At 48.6% G+C, this 18,935-nt stretch overlaps 1 protein-coding gene across 1 annotated transcript; it reads right to left on the bottom strand.

Annotated features, from left to right (window-relative positions):
- Positions 1–3,594: 3,594 nt before the first annotated feature.
- On the bottom strand, positions 3,595–13,907 carry BOLA3 (bolA family member 3). Its single transcript, XM_079940059.1, has 4 exons — positions 13,742–13,907; positions 11,448–11,571; positions 9,241–9,329; positions 3,595–3,840 (listed from the first exon to the last, which is right to left on the bottom strand). Exons 1-4 carry the CDS (start codon positions 13,793–13,795, stop codon positions 3,775–3,777), a joined length of 333 nt encoding a protein of 110 aa, XP_079796185.1. The 5' UTR covers positions 13,796–13,907; the 3' UTR covers positions 3,595–3,774.
- Between the last annotated feature and the right edge of the window lie 5,028 nt (positions 13,908–18,935).

Raw genomic sequence — 18,935 nt, 5'->3', positions numbered from 1 at the left:
GAACCAGATTTGTTTTCCCAGAGCTTTCCACCAACCATTATCTGTCCTTTGGTCATTTACCCTTTCCAGTTTGGATTCCCATGAAAGGAAATTGAATCTATTGATCCCCTGCCACTGCCATTGTCTGGGTGGGGCTTTGTGGCCCTAATCCCCTCCCAGGTTGCAGGCCAGCTTGTCCCACAACTGCTAGTTGGGTGCTCTAATCAGGGGTGAGAGGGGCACCACAGGAACCCATGGAACAAAACAGGCCTGGGACCCGGCAGTGTCTCTTACTTAGGTTGACTTGCCTAGCTAGCAATCACCTACCCTAGGACACTTTGGATTTTCCACTGGAAAACTGCACACTGTCTTCAAAAGGACCCTTGACTCAGAAAATGTCTCAGGTTAATTCAGCAGTTTCCGTAAGTAGCACTTAAACTCTAGGAGTTGGCTGTATCAGATGCAATGTATATACTGTGGCTGCTAACATGAAACAATTTCTTCTTATTCAGTCAACTAAAAAAGAAACCCAGTCATTCCTCTCCCAACTTGCCTTCTAATTTGTGGGTAAGAACAACTGTGTATGTGTGTGTGTTTGACGGGGGGCGGGGGGGTACATTAAAAAGTTCTTGCCATATTTGGGAGCAGACGTGTGAGGTGGTAGGACTGACACATTTCACTGGGTCTGAAGAGTCCTCTGGGGTGGGGGTGTGATGAAGCAGAGGCAAGAGTCCCAGTTTCTCTAGTGTCTCCACACTCCTATGAGGTCTTTTCTTCCTGTTCTCCCACTCACCTTTTCCTCCAGTTGAGAATTCCTGTTGTTTCGTCCCCAGTCTCTGCTTTGGAGAATAGAACCCCTACTTCTTTTGGCAGTTGTTCCTCCCTCCACTCCAAACCCGAGTCCAGAGAGAGGCTGCAGTGTACTGTGACTCCCGGACTCCAGGTGGCTCCTGATTCATGACAGGCTGATCAAAGGCCCTCCCTGGCATCCTTTGAAGTGGAAATTGGAAGGACAGTCTGTCTTTCTCATGATCTGCACATTAAGATATAAAAATTAAGACCTACTGGCAGTAGAGTCGGTTGTATACTGGCAGCATGTGGTGGACGCTGATTTACAGTAGGAGACAATAAAGCTGATCTGCAGAGAGAAGCAGACAGGAGAGGCAAGGAGCCCCAGTGGCGGTGGTGTTCCTGTTCCTGACATTTAGCTGTAACCCAGTCCTTTCTGAGGTTTGGCTGTTCAACCCTTCCTTCAATATGTGTAATCCCCAGTGTCCTCCTAGTAATGCACAAGTGTATCAGTTATCTATTGCTGCATAAACATTCACCCCGGGATTCCATGGCTGGAAACAACAAACATTTATTATCTCACAGTTTCTATTGGTCAGGAATTGAGGAGTAGCCTAGCTGAGTGGTTCCAGCTGTTTGCAGTCAAGGTGTCAGCTGGGGCTACAGTTTTCTGAAGGCTTGGCTGTGACAGACTTGGAAGGATCCACTTCCAAAATGAATGGCTCTTGTCTTGGCAGAAGGCTCAGTTCTCTATGGGCTGCTGGCAGGCCTACTTCATTGGCTGTTGGTAAGAGACCTTGGCTCCTCACCACATGGACCTCTCCACAGGCTGCTTGAGTGTCCTCACAACATGGCAGCTACCTTCCCCCAGAGCAAGCAATCCAAGAGAGCAAGGAGGAAGCCACAGTGCCCTTTATGACCTAGTGTCTGAAGCTGCAGTCACTTCCACTTTAATCTGTTCTTTAGAAGCAGATCACTACATCCAGCCCACCCTCAGGAGGACACTTACGCTCCATACAAGTAATCAACATGTATCTAATTCTGTGGTCTTTCTGTTCTCACTGACCACTGCCTTCTTCTTGCCTCTGGGACTTGGGTGTTCCCTCACTATACCACCTAAAAGCTGTCCTGTGGGGTGTCTAGGTCTTTTGGAGGTGCCCTGGGCCCTCAGGAGTTGTTTTATCCTGTCTTTTCAAATCTGATACAACTTAGTGAATCTATTCCATGTAAAAGGCAGTTCTGCCTTGGCAGGACACCAATCCCTCCCCCAGACTGTGGGGTTAGAGAATAATTTTAAACCAAAAATGAGGGCACTGTATGTGAACAGAATATTTAAAATTTGTGCTGCTCCAAAGCTCTGGGGCTTAAGGTTGTTTTACCTACATACTTTTATTTCTTAGGGAGGTAAGAGGGATCTTAAGAACTGATAGTGACCAGTGATTTCTCTGGTGGTCAGTTCCATGAAACACAAAGGAGGCGTTTGAGGAAGGAGTGGATGGTCAACCTGCAATCGCTATGGCGACAGGTCATGTGGAGGACTGAGAGAGGCAGTGGATGTGATTTCTCATAAAGCTGTCCAGTGGAGAGATGGGAGCAGGAGGGCAGGAGCCACACTGTGAGGGGCGGGTGAACCCATCAGAGCTCTCGGTTGTAAGCAACAGATACTGACCAGGCCGATGTGAGCAGAAAAGAATTCAGTGAAAGGATATGGGGATAATCATAGAATTTCTGGGAACATTGATGAAGCAGCTTCTGAAAATGGGCCAGAAGAGGAAAACTGGCCAGAGCCCAGATCATATTGCAGACACAGTGACTACCACCATGGACTCCAGAGACAGTGGCCTATAACACCGACACCTCCCAGAACACTGGACATTGCTGCCACAGCTGCCAAAATGGACACGCCACTGCCCCGCTTCTCAGCGTCACTTGCTCCCAACGCAAAGTTCAAGGCAGATCCATCTGGCTGAGTCTAGATCATCTGCCTGTGCCGTGTTTGCCAAGGAGCTAGGAAAGCAAGCCTTTTTAGCTTCTGACACTGGAGGCGGGCTCAACCTCCCACCAAGATGCAAAGGGTGGGGGATCTTCAAACGTGAAAAAGACCCTGATCCAGGCAGCCCACACTCCTCAGAGTTCACTCCAGGAAGTAAGAAACTTGAGGGTCCAAGATCATTCTTGTAAGAAGTTTGAAAGGAAAGGGAAACAGAGTGGTGAACTAAGGGAAGAGCAAAACCAAAGGGTCTTTCCTTTTCTTTTTGGTAAAATTAAGGGACCTGAGCAGTTTCACAGAGGAGGAGAAACAAAGTTTCTTGACAAGACAAGGAAGCTGGCACCCCATTCTGCCTCTAGCATCAGGACAGAACTGTTCAAAGACAAGACCACTTTGAACAAAAGGACATGCTTCTGAAGCAAAGGGACTAAAAGCATTACTCATGACTGTTCAAAAATTTCATATAGTCTTTCTTGGTCTGCTTCTTATTAATTACATTATCCCCATATTAAGAATGTTGCCAGGACTTCCCTGGTGGCGCAGCGGATAAGACTTCTCGCTCCCAATGCAGGGGGCCCGGGTTCAATCCCTGGTTGGGGAACTAGATCCCACATGCATACCACAACTAAGAGTTCGCATGCCACAACTAAGGAGCCCTCAAGCTGCAACTAAGGCGCCCACGTGGCGCAACTAAGGAGCAGGTGAGCTACAACTAAGGAGCCCCTGTGCTGCAACTAAGACCCAGCACAAATAAATAAATAAATATTAAAAAAAAAAAAAGAAGAATGTTGCCTAGCACAGAGCAGGATTAAATAAATATTTTTGTAATGAAAAAATTTTTAGTTGTCTGTTGCCTTTAATTAACATCTAAATAGATATCATATTCTTCTATAATTACAATATGGAAATGTCCATGAACAAAATAGATAAATTTTTTGTCATATGCCTAGGAAAGAATGGTGGCAATAAGATACATCCAAGGTTTCAGCAGCAACATCTACGCAGCCAAGGCGTGGTCAGTGTTTGGGGACAGAGGTAAATATCCGCAGTCCGTGCATACCTTTGATTTCTTCTTTTAGTGCCTAAGGAAGCAGAAGAGCATCATCATTGTTTTGTATTTGACACTGATTACAGTAAGTCCCTATGGGAGTATTTTTATATAGCTCTATCTCTGTAGGAAACTTTGCACACACTTTCTTTAACAATGTTTCCTTTTTATTTTTGGAATCAGTATTTAAGCTGGCTCAAAAATCAAAAGGCATAAAAGGCATGCAGTAAAGTCTCCCTCCCACACCTGTCCCCCAGTTTCCACCTCCAAACCAAATAGAGAACTGTTGGTATTTTCATGTGCATCTTTGCAAGAATTTAAAAATGCATATTCAAACTAATATTAATATATATTCCATGCCAATACCTTTTTAAAACACAAATGATAGTATTTCAAACACAGTTCTGCACTCTCTTTTCCCCTAACACTGGGGATCTTTCCACATCAGGCACAAAGCATGCCCTCATTCTTTTTTGTATCAGCATAGCATTCCATTATATGTATCGTAACTTTTTAGCCTGTCCCCTAATGAAGAACTTTCAGGCTGTTTTTTGTGTTTTGCTATTTTGAGCAAAGAACAGCTGTTCTTTAAAACCACACTGGGAGTCCCCTGGTGGTCTAGTGGATAGGATTCCACGCTTTCACTGCAGAGGCCTGGGTTCAATCCCTGGTTGGGGAACTGAGATTCCACAAGCTGAGTAGCACAGCCAAAATTTTAAAAAATTACTTGAATAAAAGAAAATATATAGCTTCATGTAAAAAAATTTTTTTTTAAATAAAAAGATAAAACCACACTAATCAGCACCAATTCCCCAATTTTACTCTAAATCAGAAAATAAAATTGTAAATTACGAGATTTGTTTAAGGTTACAAATGATGTCAGGGCCCAAGTGTAAATGGGCAACCACAATCAAATAGATATTTAGCTCTTGCAGTACCAGGAGACACACTACAGGACCTGAATGAGGCATGAGAGTCTAAGTCCTTTTATACTAGGCCCAAGACATCACAGTGGGGTAGACATTTTTTTCCAGTCTATCCAGCAATCTCCCTTCTCCCTTTCCACTTTAATTGTGTACTGCTGGTGGGGCTACCAGTTGACCTGTACTGAGGTAGCTATGTGCCCCTGGACCAGCCTGACTGGTCCAGGGGAGGCACATGACTCAAACTGGGCCAATCAGAGTCTTCCCTGGGATTTTTCAGTGTAGAGCCTTCTCTCTTGGTCACCACAGATATACCCTGTCTTATTGCACTTTGCTTTACTATATTTTGCAGATATTGTGTTTTTTCACAAACTAAAGGTTTGTGGCATCCCTGTATTATCAGATGATGATTACAATTTTTTAGCAAAGTATTTTAAAATTAAGATATATAGTTTTTTTTTTTAGACATAATGCTACTGCACACTTGATAGATACAATATAGTGTAAGCATAACTTTTATATACACTGGGAAACCAAAAAAATTCATGTGCTTGATTTATCCTCATGGTCTGGAACCAAGCCTGCAATATCCCTGAGGTATGCCCGCATACTGGAATATTGTCACTTGGAGGCAACTTGGAGTCCTGTTCCCCACCAAGAAGAGAAAGCCCATCTCCAGTAGGAGAAAATGAGGCCAACATACAGAAACTGGAAGCTCAGAAAAAGACAATATGAAAGAACAAGCAGATGAACTTAAGACCCTGAATCTAGATAATTTCATTACATGGGCCAATTAATTACCTTTGTTTGCTAATGCTCGTTTTAACTTTGTCTCTGCCACTTACAACAAAGAGAATACTAACACATGCGGTCAAGTTTATTGAGTCAGAAGGATCCTTAGAGATAATCTAGTCCTATCTCCATCTTTGATAAAAAAAAGAAATAGAGTTTATCCCTTGTCCAATGTCAGCACGTGAGTAACAGCAAGTGAGATAGAACCTGAACCCAGGGAATCCTGACATCCTGGCCACCCCTGATGCCAGCAGCTGTGGTTGTGTTGGGAGCCAATGAGCTGCCCCACCATCTCCATATTCACAAATAAGCCCCTCAGCTCTGCAGATAAGCAGAAATGCCCCTGGAAAAAGCCTCATGTCACTGCTGCGAGAGGGAAACACAGCGCCCTGAGCCACATGCTCTCTGCTTTCTGCAGGCATGGAATGTTCCCTAGAGGCTGTCCCTGTGTCTCGGCCACAATTCTTAAAGCCTCTGTGGCTAGATGAGGGCCCAGTCACAGCTTCACATGAAAGACCCTGGACAGAGAAACCATCCAGGCTTTGATCCCTAAGCCCTGTGCACTTCCCCTTCCAGGGCCTTCTCCCCACTCTCTTGCAGCCCTCAGAGGGCTCCCCAACACAGGTCACAGGATCTTACAGCTACAGAGGGCCTTAGAGATCACTTGGGTCACTTTAAATAGGTCAGGAAACTGAGGCCCTAGTAGGGAAATGACTTGGCCAAAGTCCCACAGTTTATAAGATGTACAGTAGGTAAACATTTTTCAGCACCCACTGTGCCCATGGCATTATGCTGGGTGCTGGGGACACAAATGAAAAAGGCATGGGAAAATGATAAAAAAGGTAAGGAAAGTAACTCAAGCCCATAAGAAATGGATTCAGCACAGACTGTGATGGATGCTGCCAGACCACAAGCCAGCTCAGCGCTGCTGCGGGTACTGTTAGGAAGAAGCATTTGCTACCGCACTGGCCGTTTGTGCAGGAGGTAGCCCAGGAGCGGGACGGCCGGAGGTGCAGCAAGCACAGGGCCCAGAAGAGCAGGTGAGGAAAGGCTGGGAACCTGCTGCAATTCACCAGGAAAAGCCTGGCTTTGAGTCAGGCCCATGGAGGGGAGACTGAGGCCGACCACAAAGAGGATCAGAAATCCCAGATGAGGGTGGGACGGGCTCCATGGGCAACCAGGGTGCCCAGCGAAGGGTTCTGAGTAGGGGAGCAAGGGCAGAGGCACCCTTTGGGGAGGATGATGGACAACAGACAGGAAAGAGGGCAGAGAAAGGGAGAGGGCAACTGCTATTTACCAAACGCCCTTCCCATGCCAGCACAAGGCGGGCACGTGTGGCCAGCACCTCACGTGGTCTTCACCAACGAGGAATCTGAAGCTCTAGTCGCACTGTAACGTGCGGAGCTGGGATGGACCAGCTCACCCGACACAGAGGGAACACGGCGCTTGCTCTCCTCTGTGTGGCTGCTCCCCAGGGCAGGGGCAGGATGGATGGGGAAGGAATCCTCATCATCCTGCCATCACTGGGGCCTGGCCCAAAGCATATGGCGGTGACGCCCTCTGCCACTGCCTCCTGCCTCACCCACCCCACGGCAAGCAGTGCTTGGCCCAGCAAAGCGGCTGCTATGGTAACCCAGGCAGTAGCTGCTCCAGGTTAAAAGTACACCAATGCCAGGAGGTGAATTCTCTGAAGTGGAAAGCCTTTCAGGCATTAAACATTTAATTTCTCTGTAAATCAATTAGAAAACCCAGGCCAGCTCTCCTTACTCTCTATAAACTCTCAACAAACACTGATTGAGCTGTTTTATGTACCAGGTCCTTTGTTAGGTGTTGGGGACACAGCAGTGAAGAAAACAGACCTGGGTTGTATAAGTGAATCACTCTGCTGTACACCTAAAACTAATACAACATTGTTAATAAACTATGCTCCCATATAAAATAAAAATTACAAAAAAAAAAAAAAGAAGAAAAGAAAAAGAAAACAGACCTGGACCTGGCCTGCATAGTCTGCTTCCAGGGCAATGACAGACAAACGAGCAAGGTTCTCCAGCAAGGACGGGGCCAGGGAAGGTACATGTTCAGTAGGGGCCCAAAGGAAACCTTGAGCCCAAGATGATGTAGGTGACATTCTCCCAAGCAGAGGAAAACTGCTGCCCCCTGAACTTGTGGCAGGTTCCTCACAGCATTTATAGGTAACAGTGATGATGATGGTGACAGCAGCGGACATTCATGAAGGACTTAGCATGTGTCAGACACTGTTCTCAGTGCTTTACATGACTTTACCACTAATCCTCAAAAGAGCCCTTTGAGGCAAATCCTATTACTCTCCCTGTTACAGATTAGGAAACTGAGGCACAGGGAGATTAAGTAACTTGCTCAAGGTCACACAGCAGAAAGTAGCAGAGCCCAGATTTGAAATGTGGGCAGTCCAACTCCAGAACCTGCATCCCTGTAACCATGGCTTCAGGCCAGGGGATGTGCTGTACTTAACAGCACCCCCAGGAGCCCAGTTGCACTAGGCAGCCTGAGTAGTTTTGATAACAAAGTCCTACCAGTTGGGGATGATCTGGGCCAGTTGGGTCTTCCCTGCCTTGTCTTCTACCTTGGCTCCAATCCCTGGGATCACATGGGGCTAGAAGTGCTTCTGGAGGACAGAAGTGGTTGCTGTTCCACCCCAGATTGCCCAGTCAGACCACCAGCATGCCTTAGGGCTGTATGTGCCCACATCCAAGTGAAGGTGGACTCCACGAGGAATCCAAAGATGGATCCAACAAGAAACCAGACCACAAAGGGCTCGCAGGGCCAAGGGATGGAGGCAGGGACCTAAGTTTCCAGGACACAAGCCAGAAAAGCCTGGAGTCAGGCGGTGGAGGGCATTCATTCCCTGCCAGGCAGGTGGGAAGACAGCATTTGAGCCTGGCAGAGGAGTGAGGGAGGGGCAGTCCAGGTAGGAGGTCTGATCTGGACAAAGGTCCAGATGCATGGAGAGACCAATGGGCAGGGCTCAGAGGTAGACTCTAGGCCAAGAAGGGTGGGGAAAGGCCTGGAAGAGCAGTCTGGAACACCTGGACTCGACTTTCATGACCAGAGCTGTGCTTTACAAAAGTTAAACTAGTTCACAAAGTGCAACTTCCCAGAATGATGTCAAACACACTGGCTGAACGGGGTGAGTTTATAGACATAGGCCCAAGGGTCAAGGCTGGAATAAATTCCAAGTAAAATAAGCATAGAAAATGAATACGTTGGGCCTTAGTCTGGTTTAATCTGATGTTCCGGACCCCTGCTGTTGTCACTGGGTCCAGGGCAGCTGGAGCAATTCTCAATCAGGCCATCCTTCAATTTATCCAATTTAGGACTACTTTAGTAGTCCTAAAAGAGGCTTAAAAAAATATTCAAATCTACAAAAACATATATATTTTAGTACTCCTGTGTTTACAAATACTATTCAATATGCAACAATAACAGTACACAGTAAACATCGGTAGCACTATACAGGGAAATGCAAAATAACTATTGGGTGGCTTGTTTTCAATTTTGAATAAAATTCATATCTGCCTACAATCCAATCCCAGATAGTTTGTTTATGTTTTTCTCAGATCCTGAGTCCTGTTCACATGATTGTGGTATTGCATTATTCTTTCCTAGGACTGGTGGTACAATACCATCCCCACTTGCAGGCCCTTTCAGATGCGGAGACCAGTGGCAAGGCCTCTACTGACCTGATTTACCATCTGGTGCTGCTGGACAGTTCTCTTCTCCTTAAATTCTTCTGATTCAATTTGAATTTCATACATGGCCCCACAGCCTCCTGAAATAAATGTGATTTGAAAATGTTTCAATTATTAAGTTACAGCAGCCACAGTTCCTTATGTCCTTGAAGTAAGTACCACACAATCCAAAGAAGGTCTGAATGTTATCATTCTGTAGAAAGTTGCTAAGATTGTTAGAGGATCATGGCTTACAATCTGACCATGTCCTCCTCCTGGCAGGCTGCCTCAATCCAAAACATGCTCTTCCTTTTGTAAGGCACTTGCACTGCCCAGAATTTTGCTTTTGGGGTAGGAAAGATAAGGCACAAAACATGTAAAGCCTAGGAAATGTAGGTTTTCCTACTATTTCCTTTTATTAAGCCAGCAAATGCCATGGAAGAAGGTGGGAGGGACTGAATTTCAGTGCTCCACCTCCCAAAGGACTAGCAATTGGTATTTTTAAAAATGCAAAAACACACTAAAATGTGATTCAAAAACCACGTGCAATACTATCCAAAATAAAAGGAACAAGGAAGCGTGAGAGACAGGGACACAGCATTACAATAAACAGTGAAAACATGCTGGTCACGGAGCTGGGCTCTCCAGCGCCCCTGCTCTACAAGCAGCATTAAGGGTTTCCCCCTGGGCTGCGGCAGGGAGTGGGTGGCTGTCTGGGGATGCTCTCAAGGCAGAGCTTGTGTGGACCCATCCACCCCCAACCCGAGCTTTGTCTCCACATGGCTGGAAAGCTAGTGCTGATGACTGATGATAATAAAATGTGCTGCTCCAGCATGACACAAAGCGGCAAGAAAGAACTCAATAGGCTTTGTTAAGCTTTTTTCATGGGTTCTAGGAGGCTAAGCTTTAGCTAAACCAAGGTTCCTAGCCTTGATCCCCTTTCTGCACTCTACCCAGGGCTGGGCAGAGTGAGACTGGAGGTCAAGTTCCAGCTCTCCCCTAACTGGGCCTGAGGCAGGTACAAGACTGGTGACAACAAGACCTCAGCACTGGGACTTCCCTGGTGGCACAGTGGTTAAGAATCCGCCCGCCAATGCAGGGGACACGGGTTCGAGCCCTGGTCCGGGAAGGTCCCACATGCCGCAGAGCAACTAAGCCTGTGCTCCACAACTACTGAGCCTGCGCTCTAGAGCCCACAAGCCACAACTACTGAAGACCACGCGCCTAGAGCCCATGCTCCGCAACAGGAGAAGCCACCACAATGAGAAGCCCGCCCACTGCAACGAACAGTAGCCTGCGCTCGCTGCAACTAAAGAAAGCCCGCGCACAGCAATGAAGACCCAACGCAGCCAAAAATAAATTAAATTAAATAAATAAATTTTTTTAAAAAAAAGACCTCAGCATTGCCCTGGGACCCCTGCAGAGGGCTCACCCAACCTACCATTCCAACAGATCTTTAGATGGGTTAATTTCCTATAGTGTCCAGAGTAAAACTACTTTCTAAACTTTCTCCCTATCCTTGTAAATGTTATGTTCCCAGAGAAGCCAGTGAGCCCTCGAGCAATGCAGAGTGACAAAGACTGGGTCTGGGTGTGGGAGATGCCACCCCTGGCCAGCTCTTCCACATGTGTGTCTAGATAAAGGCCTTATCTTCCCCATCTGGTGTGGGCAGAAGTTGATATCCCAGCCTGCTCCTAACTCACAGTCAGCCTGAACTTTGAGGTGCCAGCGGCCATCTGAGAAAGGCAGGGCCTGTCTGGGGCTGGTCACTGGGCTCAGGACAGAGTCTGCCCTGGGTTCTGGCTCTGCCACCTATGCCCTGTGAAGGGCTAGGCAGGTTCTTAGACCTCTCTGGGCTCGTCTTCCTGGAGTCTGTTCTAGCTCTGGCATTCTAGGGTGTCAGAAGAATGTGGGGAAATTAAAGTCTGGCTCATCTCAAAGTCAAATTAAAGGCTGTGGACCGGAGCCCCAGGGTGACTGAGAGAGACCTAAATCTGAGCTGCGCCAAGCCTGCAACCACAAGTCCTCGCAGCTCCCCGCCAATGTTTCTGCATCCCCACCTCCACCCTTGCAGCGGGAGAGGCCAAGGTCTATGTGTCTAAAAGCCACATGTATTGAGAAGCCACTGATGGCGAGTTCCATTCAAGCCTCCTGCCCTCTACCCCTCCAGCGGGTAAAATCTTACCAAACTCTGTGGGAAAGATGAGAGAAAACCTTACCTGAAATGTCAGTGACTTTGATAGCTGTAGCTTGAGGAAATTTTTCTTTGAGAATTTGGGTCACTTTGAGCTCCCCCTCAGTCTGCGAGGCAAACATACGCTGGGCACAGTGGAGAAGAGGAAGCTGCCACAGAACAGAGGAGAGTCACTGTGCAGGCCCCCCCTGCCCTCCCCTGCAAGGCAGGGCCCTGAGCTAAGTCAGGGGGACTGCATGGTGTCTGATGTCCATTTAAGCTCTCCAGGATGCAGAATAAACTTCTTTTGAGGGGGGAGTGGAGTTGTAAATAACTCACTTTGACTCTAGAGATAACAAGGGCCCCAACTTAAATCAACAAGTGTTTAACTCCTCATGACAGTGAGACACTAACATGATGACGGTTTAATAAGTGAGGCACCTGAAGCACTAAGTAATATGCCAAGGTTGGATCCCTTAATAAGATGCAGAGTCAGGAGAGGCCGGGCAGCAGCCTGGCTCAGGCATGCCCTGCTTAGGCCAGCATGCCACTGACCATGTACTGATGGGGCCAAATGCCACCCACCCTTTAAGCCTGATTAACATTCTACATTCTCTCCAGTGGGGTGTAACCCTGTGACCTACTGCTCAATAAGCCAGCTACCCTTTGCAATTCTTACTGGGAGAAGAAACAGAATTCTATTAAAGGACCTTAAGTCAGAACATTTTTAGATTATTTACCACTGACAGTAACACTCCCCCCTCCCCCAATGGCTACCCTAAGGACCCAGTGCTCCTGATGGGAATGTGTCTCAACTCTTATGGATGAAAGAGCACAAAACCATGTCAGCAGCCCCTTGGCTGGGCTGAGCACATGCTGAAAGGGGAGACTGAAAATAGAGCATGGCAGGCCTTCAGTGTCAGGCCAAAGATTTTGGACTTTGTTAGACAGGCTTCTTGGTGCCAAAGTACCAGTGCCTTTTGAAGTAAGTCAGGAAAGATTCCCAGATAATGGTATCATTACAAAGGGAGTAGTACCAGGCATCCCTGACTGGAGGAGGAAGGCAGGTGGAGGGAGCGCTGTTCATCAAGTGCTGGTGCTGAAGGTAACATCCCTTCTCCTCCTCAGTCCTGCCCAACCTCAGGCCTTTTCTGACGGCCCAGAGCAGGGTCCTGGGTTATAGAACCTCAGAGCGCCTCCTTTAAAATGCCCTGTGCATTGACTCTTTCACCAATTGGTCTTAGAGGCCAAGACTAGGTCTGTCTTGTTACTGCAGTCTTCTAGAGCTGACCCAGGGCAGGCCCTCAGGAGGACTTGGGTTATGGATGAATGAGTGAATGAATGAATGAGCAGGGGAAGAACCACACGATTCAAGGCATATGTACTGGGCACCTGCAAAGAAGTCCTGATTCTAGCAGGCAACTGAAATGCAGGTCAGGAGAAAGATCTGGAGGGAGGCTGTCTGAGTGATGTATACAGGGACAGAATCTTAAGTTGTGGGCCTGGGTAAGACTGGGGGGGCAGGGGGAAATGGGACCTCCTCTGAAGACAGTGCCCTGGGGGGCAAAGGCAGAGGGTAGCCAGGTGGCACGCAGAAGCGGCAATCACTAAGGAGTGAGGGTGGTTAGCACTGCTGACTCCTTGGGAGAAGCCTTTTCCTCATCTCAGCTGATCTGCAGGCAGCGGCCTTTAAACCAGTAATCTACTGACAAAATCCCCGGAAAGCCGATTGTCCACTCTGAGAATCACCAGCAGAAGTGTCCTTCATGCCTGGGGGAGGCAGGTCCAAGAGAAGGAGGAATGTGAGAGGAAAGCGAAAGAAGTGGATGAAGTGAGGAAAGAATGAATCAGAAACGGCGGAGAGAAAATTAGCAGGGCGCGTGGTGAGTGCCCTCTGCTGGCTTCCTACCCCGGGAGTATGGGATTTGGGGAGGGTCAAGGTCACAGAAGCCAGGCGGACTTTCCGGAGCCCTGACCCAGCCAACAGTCCCCGGCACGCACGCCGCGACTCCGGGCTATGAGTCCCATGTCTTCGGCTCAGTAAATCAACATTGCTTTTTCCGTGCCCGCTGTATTATGACTACCTATTCCCCTCGGCCTCAACCCCCACTCCGTTCGGGAGCTCCCCCAGCACGCGCCGGGCCTGACACTTCTCCCAGTGCCCGTAGCCGGGCCCACTAAATGAACGAACCAACGAGGGAGTGAATAAGAGAAATGAAGGGTAGGCCCTGGGCCCAGCGCGCCTCCCTCGGTGGACCACTTCCGCGGCCGCGGCCGGCCCCGCGGTCCCAGCGCAGTCCCCGCCCAGGGGAGAGCAGCCCGGTCCCCGCCCGCGCTCACCCGACGGGTTCCGCGGAGCAGAGGCGCTGCCGCGGCCGGGCTCCACGCCGCCATGCCCGGCCGACGCGGCCCGCCGTCTGAGGTCGCTTTGTCGCCCAAAAGACGCGGACCCTGGGTCCAGGGCCGCCGCCGCCACGGGCTAGGCCGCCCCCTGCCGTCCGGAGGCCGCGAGCCGCCCCCGCACGCCCCGCCCACGCCGCCCCCCCACGCCCAGGGCCCTGTCTTCTGCCCTAGCTCTGGCACCGGCTTCCCCTGCCTCCCAAGGCTCTCCCCCAGCGGGTCCTTCCTCCTCTGCCTAGAAGACGGTGCTAGGTGCTCGGTCCTGCAGGACTTTCCCTCGTCCCAAGGACCCTGGGGCCCTAGGTGGAACGCCTCCATTCCAACTCCCCACCCGAAAACTTGCTGCTAAACTGAGGAGCTTGGGTTTCTCCCTCCAGGAGGGAACCAGGAGAGGATTTTAAGCAGGGGAGTCGTTTTCAGATTCGCGTTTTAGAAAGATCACTCGCTCCTGCAAGGAGCGGGGACAGAAGGAGGCTGAAATTGGAGACGAGGACAGAAGTCCCAAGGCTATTGCAATGGTCCAAGTGAGACTTGAGGCCCGAACTACAGCAGCAGCAGCAGCAGCAGCAGCAGCAGGGATGGGAGGAGTGGACTGAGACACCTGGGAGGTGAATGGACTGGAGTGACCCGATTGGTGGATGAGGGGATGAAGGTAGCAGGGAGGACCCTCAGGGTTCTGGCTTGGACAATGAAATGAGTTGAGGAGAACTAGGTTTGGGGTGAAGGGGGTCGACTAACTCAGTTTTGGATTCGTCTGAGTCTAAGATGCCTGCAGGACACGGCCCAGCAGAGATGCTGCTGGAAACACAGACCTTGGATTCTTCACAATGCAGTGGAAACTGACACCATCGGGGACCGGTATTGATAGGGACTGAGTAAAGGAACAAAGTAGGTGATTAAATAGTTAATCCCACTGAGGAATCATAAGTAAATAAAAAAGTATAGAAGACCCCTGTAAGTTAACGATCACCCAAGAAAGTAGGTTTGCTTAATCACAAATCCAAGCAGGCTTGCCTAGCAACAAAACCATGCAACAGAAGCATGAGACATGCCCCAAAACAATCAAACAATGGTGTAATGAGACCCACATCCTACCCAGTAAGTTCAGGAAGTTGATGATGCCTAAGACATACTTCTCTTCACGCATTGAAAACAGTAATATAAGGAAAAGGTGACATTATACTGAAAGCTGAGATGATTTATCACATTTTAGTATATGTTACTGCCTTTTTTTTTTTTTTGCGGTACGCGGGCCTCTCACTGTCGTGGCCTCTCCCGTTGCGGAGCACAGGCTCCGGATGCGCAGGCTCAGTGGCCATGGCTCACAGGCCCAGCTGCTCCCCGGCATGTGGGATCTTCCTGGACCGGGGCACGAACCCGTGTCCCCTGCATCGGCAGGTGGACTCTCAACCACTGCGCCACCAGGGAAGCCCTGTTACTGCCTTTTTGCTCATTTCCATTGTGCCACGGCAGTCCCAGTTTGACCATGTAGGGACAAGAAAACTCCCCCGCCTGACATGGAGGAGGAACTGATGACAGAAGCTTGACGTCTACTGAAGAATGAGGAAGGTGGTGGTCTTCTCCCCCTCCCCACTTCTCCTTTGATCACAGAACTGTAGCCCACTAAGCTCTCGAGGCAGCACCCTTCTTGCCGGTTGCTTGTAACCTCACAAGCATCCTATTCTAATAAATCACTTATCTATCACTTTGCCTCTTGCTGCATTCTTTCTGCGCTGAGCCATAAAGAACCAGAGCTCCTTGGAGCCCCGAGACACATTTCTGTGGTTTCAGTATGATTATCAGCAAATCTGCCCCACTGCTGGAATGCTTCAGATAGATATCAAAGCCAAAATTCAGCCAAGCCCTTTCTCTAGTAGGATATTTGCAGCATGTGGTCTGGTATACACTGAAGGATGTACCAGCTTTTTCGTATTGCATTCTGGCTTATACAATCAACATGTTCGGTGTTGCACTTGGATGGGTTGTGCAAGCAGATAGGGTAGGAGGTCCCCGGAGAAAGAGAATCAGGCATGGCTTTCTTGACATGAGCCATTTCTGGCCTAAGTCATTTTGTGATCTAAGCCTGGCCACAACACTTGCCCTTGAATAGGTCTCAGTAATTAATGATCTTAAGGAAATAAAAGAATGCAGGAACAAACAACTGTAACCCAGGAAGAGTAGTAACAATCGCAAAGATAATAAATCACTTATAAAGACTCCCAGTTCTGTTTCAACGGTAAAGATTAGCCTGGCACACACTCTTGAGTTGTTCTGCAGAATTCAAACACCATCCCCACCCGCCCTGAGAGCTCAGCCACCAGATCAACTGGAAGCTAAGAAATTATGTTGATCTTTCCTGACCCTTGTGACTTCAACTAAAACTTTGACTCTGTCCACCTGTGCCCCAATTCTAGACTGAATTCTCCTCTGCTCAAGCCCCTTCATGAATATGCATGTACCCTTAGCTTAAAACTTCTCCAGTTTTGCTCTTGGGGAGATACTGCTTTGGGAAAGATCCCCAGTGTTATTACTTGCTGCAATAAATCCTCCCTTCTCCTCCTCTTTGACTTGGTTGTGTCATTTGGCTTGACACCCACCAAGAGGCAAACCCAGGTGTGGGGTAACAGTTGGACGTGAGACAGGAGACATTTACAGACAGCCTTCTGTTTACACTTCCAGATAGAAGTAACAAAAGGAACAGGGTAAATAGCTAGACTTTGCCTCCAGTGGACACTTTAAGATAACAGTAATGGCAGGGGCAGAGAGGAGCTGAGCCCTGACCACATAAGAGACAAAGAGACCACATATTTCTCATCCTTGACGTCAAGGAGACCTTCCCGACTACACATAGTAGATGATGTCAACCTACCCATAGGCCTCTTCACTAGAAGCCATCTTGGCTAAGAGATGCACGCACACAGGGAGGACCCTGCGATAAACCAAATACGGACTCAGAGCCAGGCAATGCTAGATGATTGGCCAGAAGAAACCCGGAAGAAATGCCCCATATTAAGTGATTCAAACCACCACGAGGGCATGACTCTTGAGTCCGCCTGTGTGTGTCTATTCACACATACTCTTTTTCCTCCTAATAAACACTTCATTTGTTTCACTACTTTCCATCTCCTTGTGGAAATTCATTTCTAAAAACCGACAGGCCAGGGCCTTGTCACTGGCCACTGTCTCTGGTGGTCTAGTGGCTAGGATTCACTGCCATGGCCTGACTTCAATCTCTGGCCAGGGAACCGAAATCTTGCTTCAAGCCGCTGCAGGCCAAGGCCACCTGATATCAGATGAACCTACATTTGTTGTTCAAAGTGATCAGCTAAAAGTATGCTCATTCATTCTAGTATTAGTTGAATGACTCCTATTATTTTTATTATTTTTTTTTTTTTTGCGGTACACGGGCCTCTCACTGCCGTGGCCTCTCCCGCCGCGGAGCACTGGCTCTGGATGCGCAGGCCCAGCGGCCATGGCTCACGGGCCCAGCTGCTCCGCGGAACGCGGGATCCTCCCAGACCGGGGCACGAACCCATGTCCCCCGCATCGGCAGGCGGACTCTCAACCACTGCGCCACCAGGGAAGCCTGACTCCTTTTCTTTGCGGTACGCGGACTCTCACTGTTGTGGCCTCTCCCATTGCAGAGCACAGGCTACGGACGCACAGGCCCAGCGGCCGTGGCTCACGGGCCCAGCTGCTCCGCGGCATGTGGGCTCCTCCCGGACCGGGGCACGAACCCGTGTCCCCTGCATCGGCAGGCAGACTCTCAACCACTGTGCCACCAGGGAAGCTCCGACTCCTATTATTAAAAAGAAAACCACAGGCCCCAAATGGGGTCACTTATGCCAGGCCACACCACCAAACTGGGGCTTAATACCTAACTTAATTAATTAAAGCTTTAGTATCCTCCTCTTACCCTCAGTTTTCCACACTGCTATCAGAGCCATCTGAAACGAAAATTTGTCCATTTATTTGCTTACTTAAAATCCTTCAGAGTCATCACCTACAGGTAAAAATCCAAGTGCTTTCATATGATCTAACCCCTACCTACCTGTCCAACTGAAATATACCCTTCACTAATACTGGACTGCTTATACCTCCCTATGCAAACCATGCAACAATTCTGGTTATTTGGTAACTACCATTTTTTTTTTTTTTTTTTTTTTTTTTTGCGCGGTACGCGGGCCTCTCACTGTTGTGGCCTCTTCCGTTGCAGAGCACAGGCTCCGGACACGCAGGGTCTGCAGCCATGGCTCACAGGCCCAGCTGCTCCGCGGCATGTGGGATCTTCCCGGACCGGGGCACAAACCCGTGTCCCCTGCATCGGCAGGCAGACTCTCAACCACTGTGCCACAAGGGAAGCCCCTACCCATCTTTTGAGCTCCTACTCACCTCTGACTGCCCCACAGTAAACTAAACCATAACTTCTGCATAACTTTTACTACACAAAATAGCCCTTTAGAACTATCAATTTATGTATATGTCTGTTTTTCGCACTGGTCCATAAACTCCGTGACAGGATCTTGCTTTAGTAACCTATGTCAAAGGCCCAGCATGGCATGGGACAAAAAGGGTATGCACGTGACTGACAGTGGTTTAACAATTCTAGCTCCACAGTATGAATCTGAACCTTTTTAGAAAAGGATTTTCAGAACAATCTCATGATCTTAGGCTTCCAAATTAGTTCCAACGTAACTTCACATAATTTTTTATAATAGAAGCAAATCAAAGGCCAGTTTTAGGACTTGGATGAAAAATGCAAAAGAAGAGGATTGGTGGCATAAAAAATAGAGTGAGGGACTTCCCTGGTGGTGCAGGGGCCAATGCAGGGGACACGGGTTTGAGCCCTGGTACGGGAAGATCCCACATGCCGCAGAGCAACTAAGCCCATGCGCCACAACTACTGAGCCCATGTGCCATAACTACTGAAACCTGCACGCCTAGAGCCCGTGCTCCGCCACAAGAGAAGCCACTGCAATTAGAAGCCCACACACTGCAACGAAGAGTAGCCCCTGCTCACCGCAACTAAAGCCCTCATGGAGCAACGAAGACCCAATGCAGCCAAGAATAAATAAATAAAATTATTTTTTTAAAAAAAGGCCAGTTTTACTTTATGATTAGAAGCATAATGCCT

Source organism: Stenella coeruleoalba (assembly GCF_951394435.1).
Source record: "Stenella coeruleoalba genome assembly, chromosome: 13".
Taxonomy (NCBI): Eukaryota; Metazoa; Chordata; class Mammalia; order Artiodactyla; family Delphinidae; genus Stenella; species Stenella coeruleoalba.
Note: the sequence above shows the minus strand (reverse complement) of the source record. Positions and strands in the feature narration are given on the sequence as shown.

What these genes read in the sequence shown, in the direction of transcription:
- BOLA3 (XM_079940059.1), bottom strand. Translation starts at nt 13,795, where the DNA reads ATGGCGGCGTGGAGCCCGGCCGCGGCAGCGCCTCTGCTCCGCGGAACC. An exon ending in TGCTCCGCGGAACCCGTCGG is followed by an intron (nt 11,572 to 13,741) that starts GTGAGCGCGGGC and finishes GTTCTGTGGCAG; the next exon opens with CTTCCTCTTCTCCACTGTGC. An exon ending in AGCACCAGATGGTAAATCAG is followed by an intron (nt 3,841 to 9,240) that starts GTCAGTAGAGGC and finishes CTGCTTCCTTAG; the next exon opens with GCACTAAAAGAAGAAATCAA.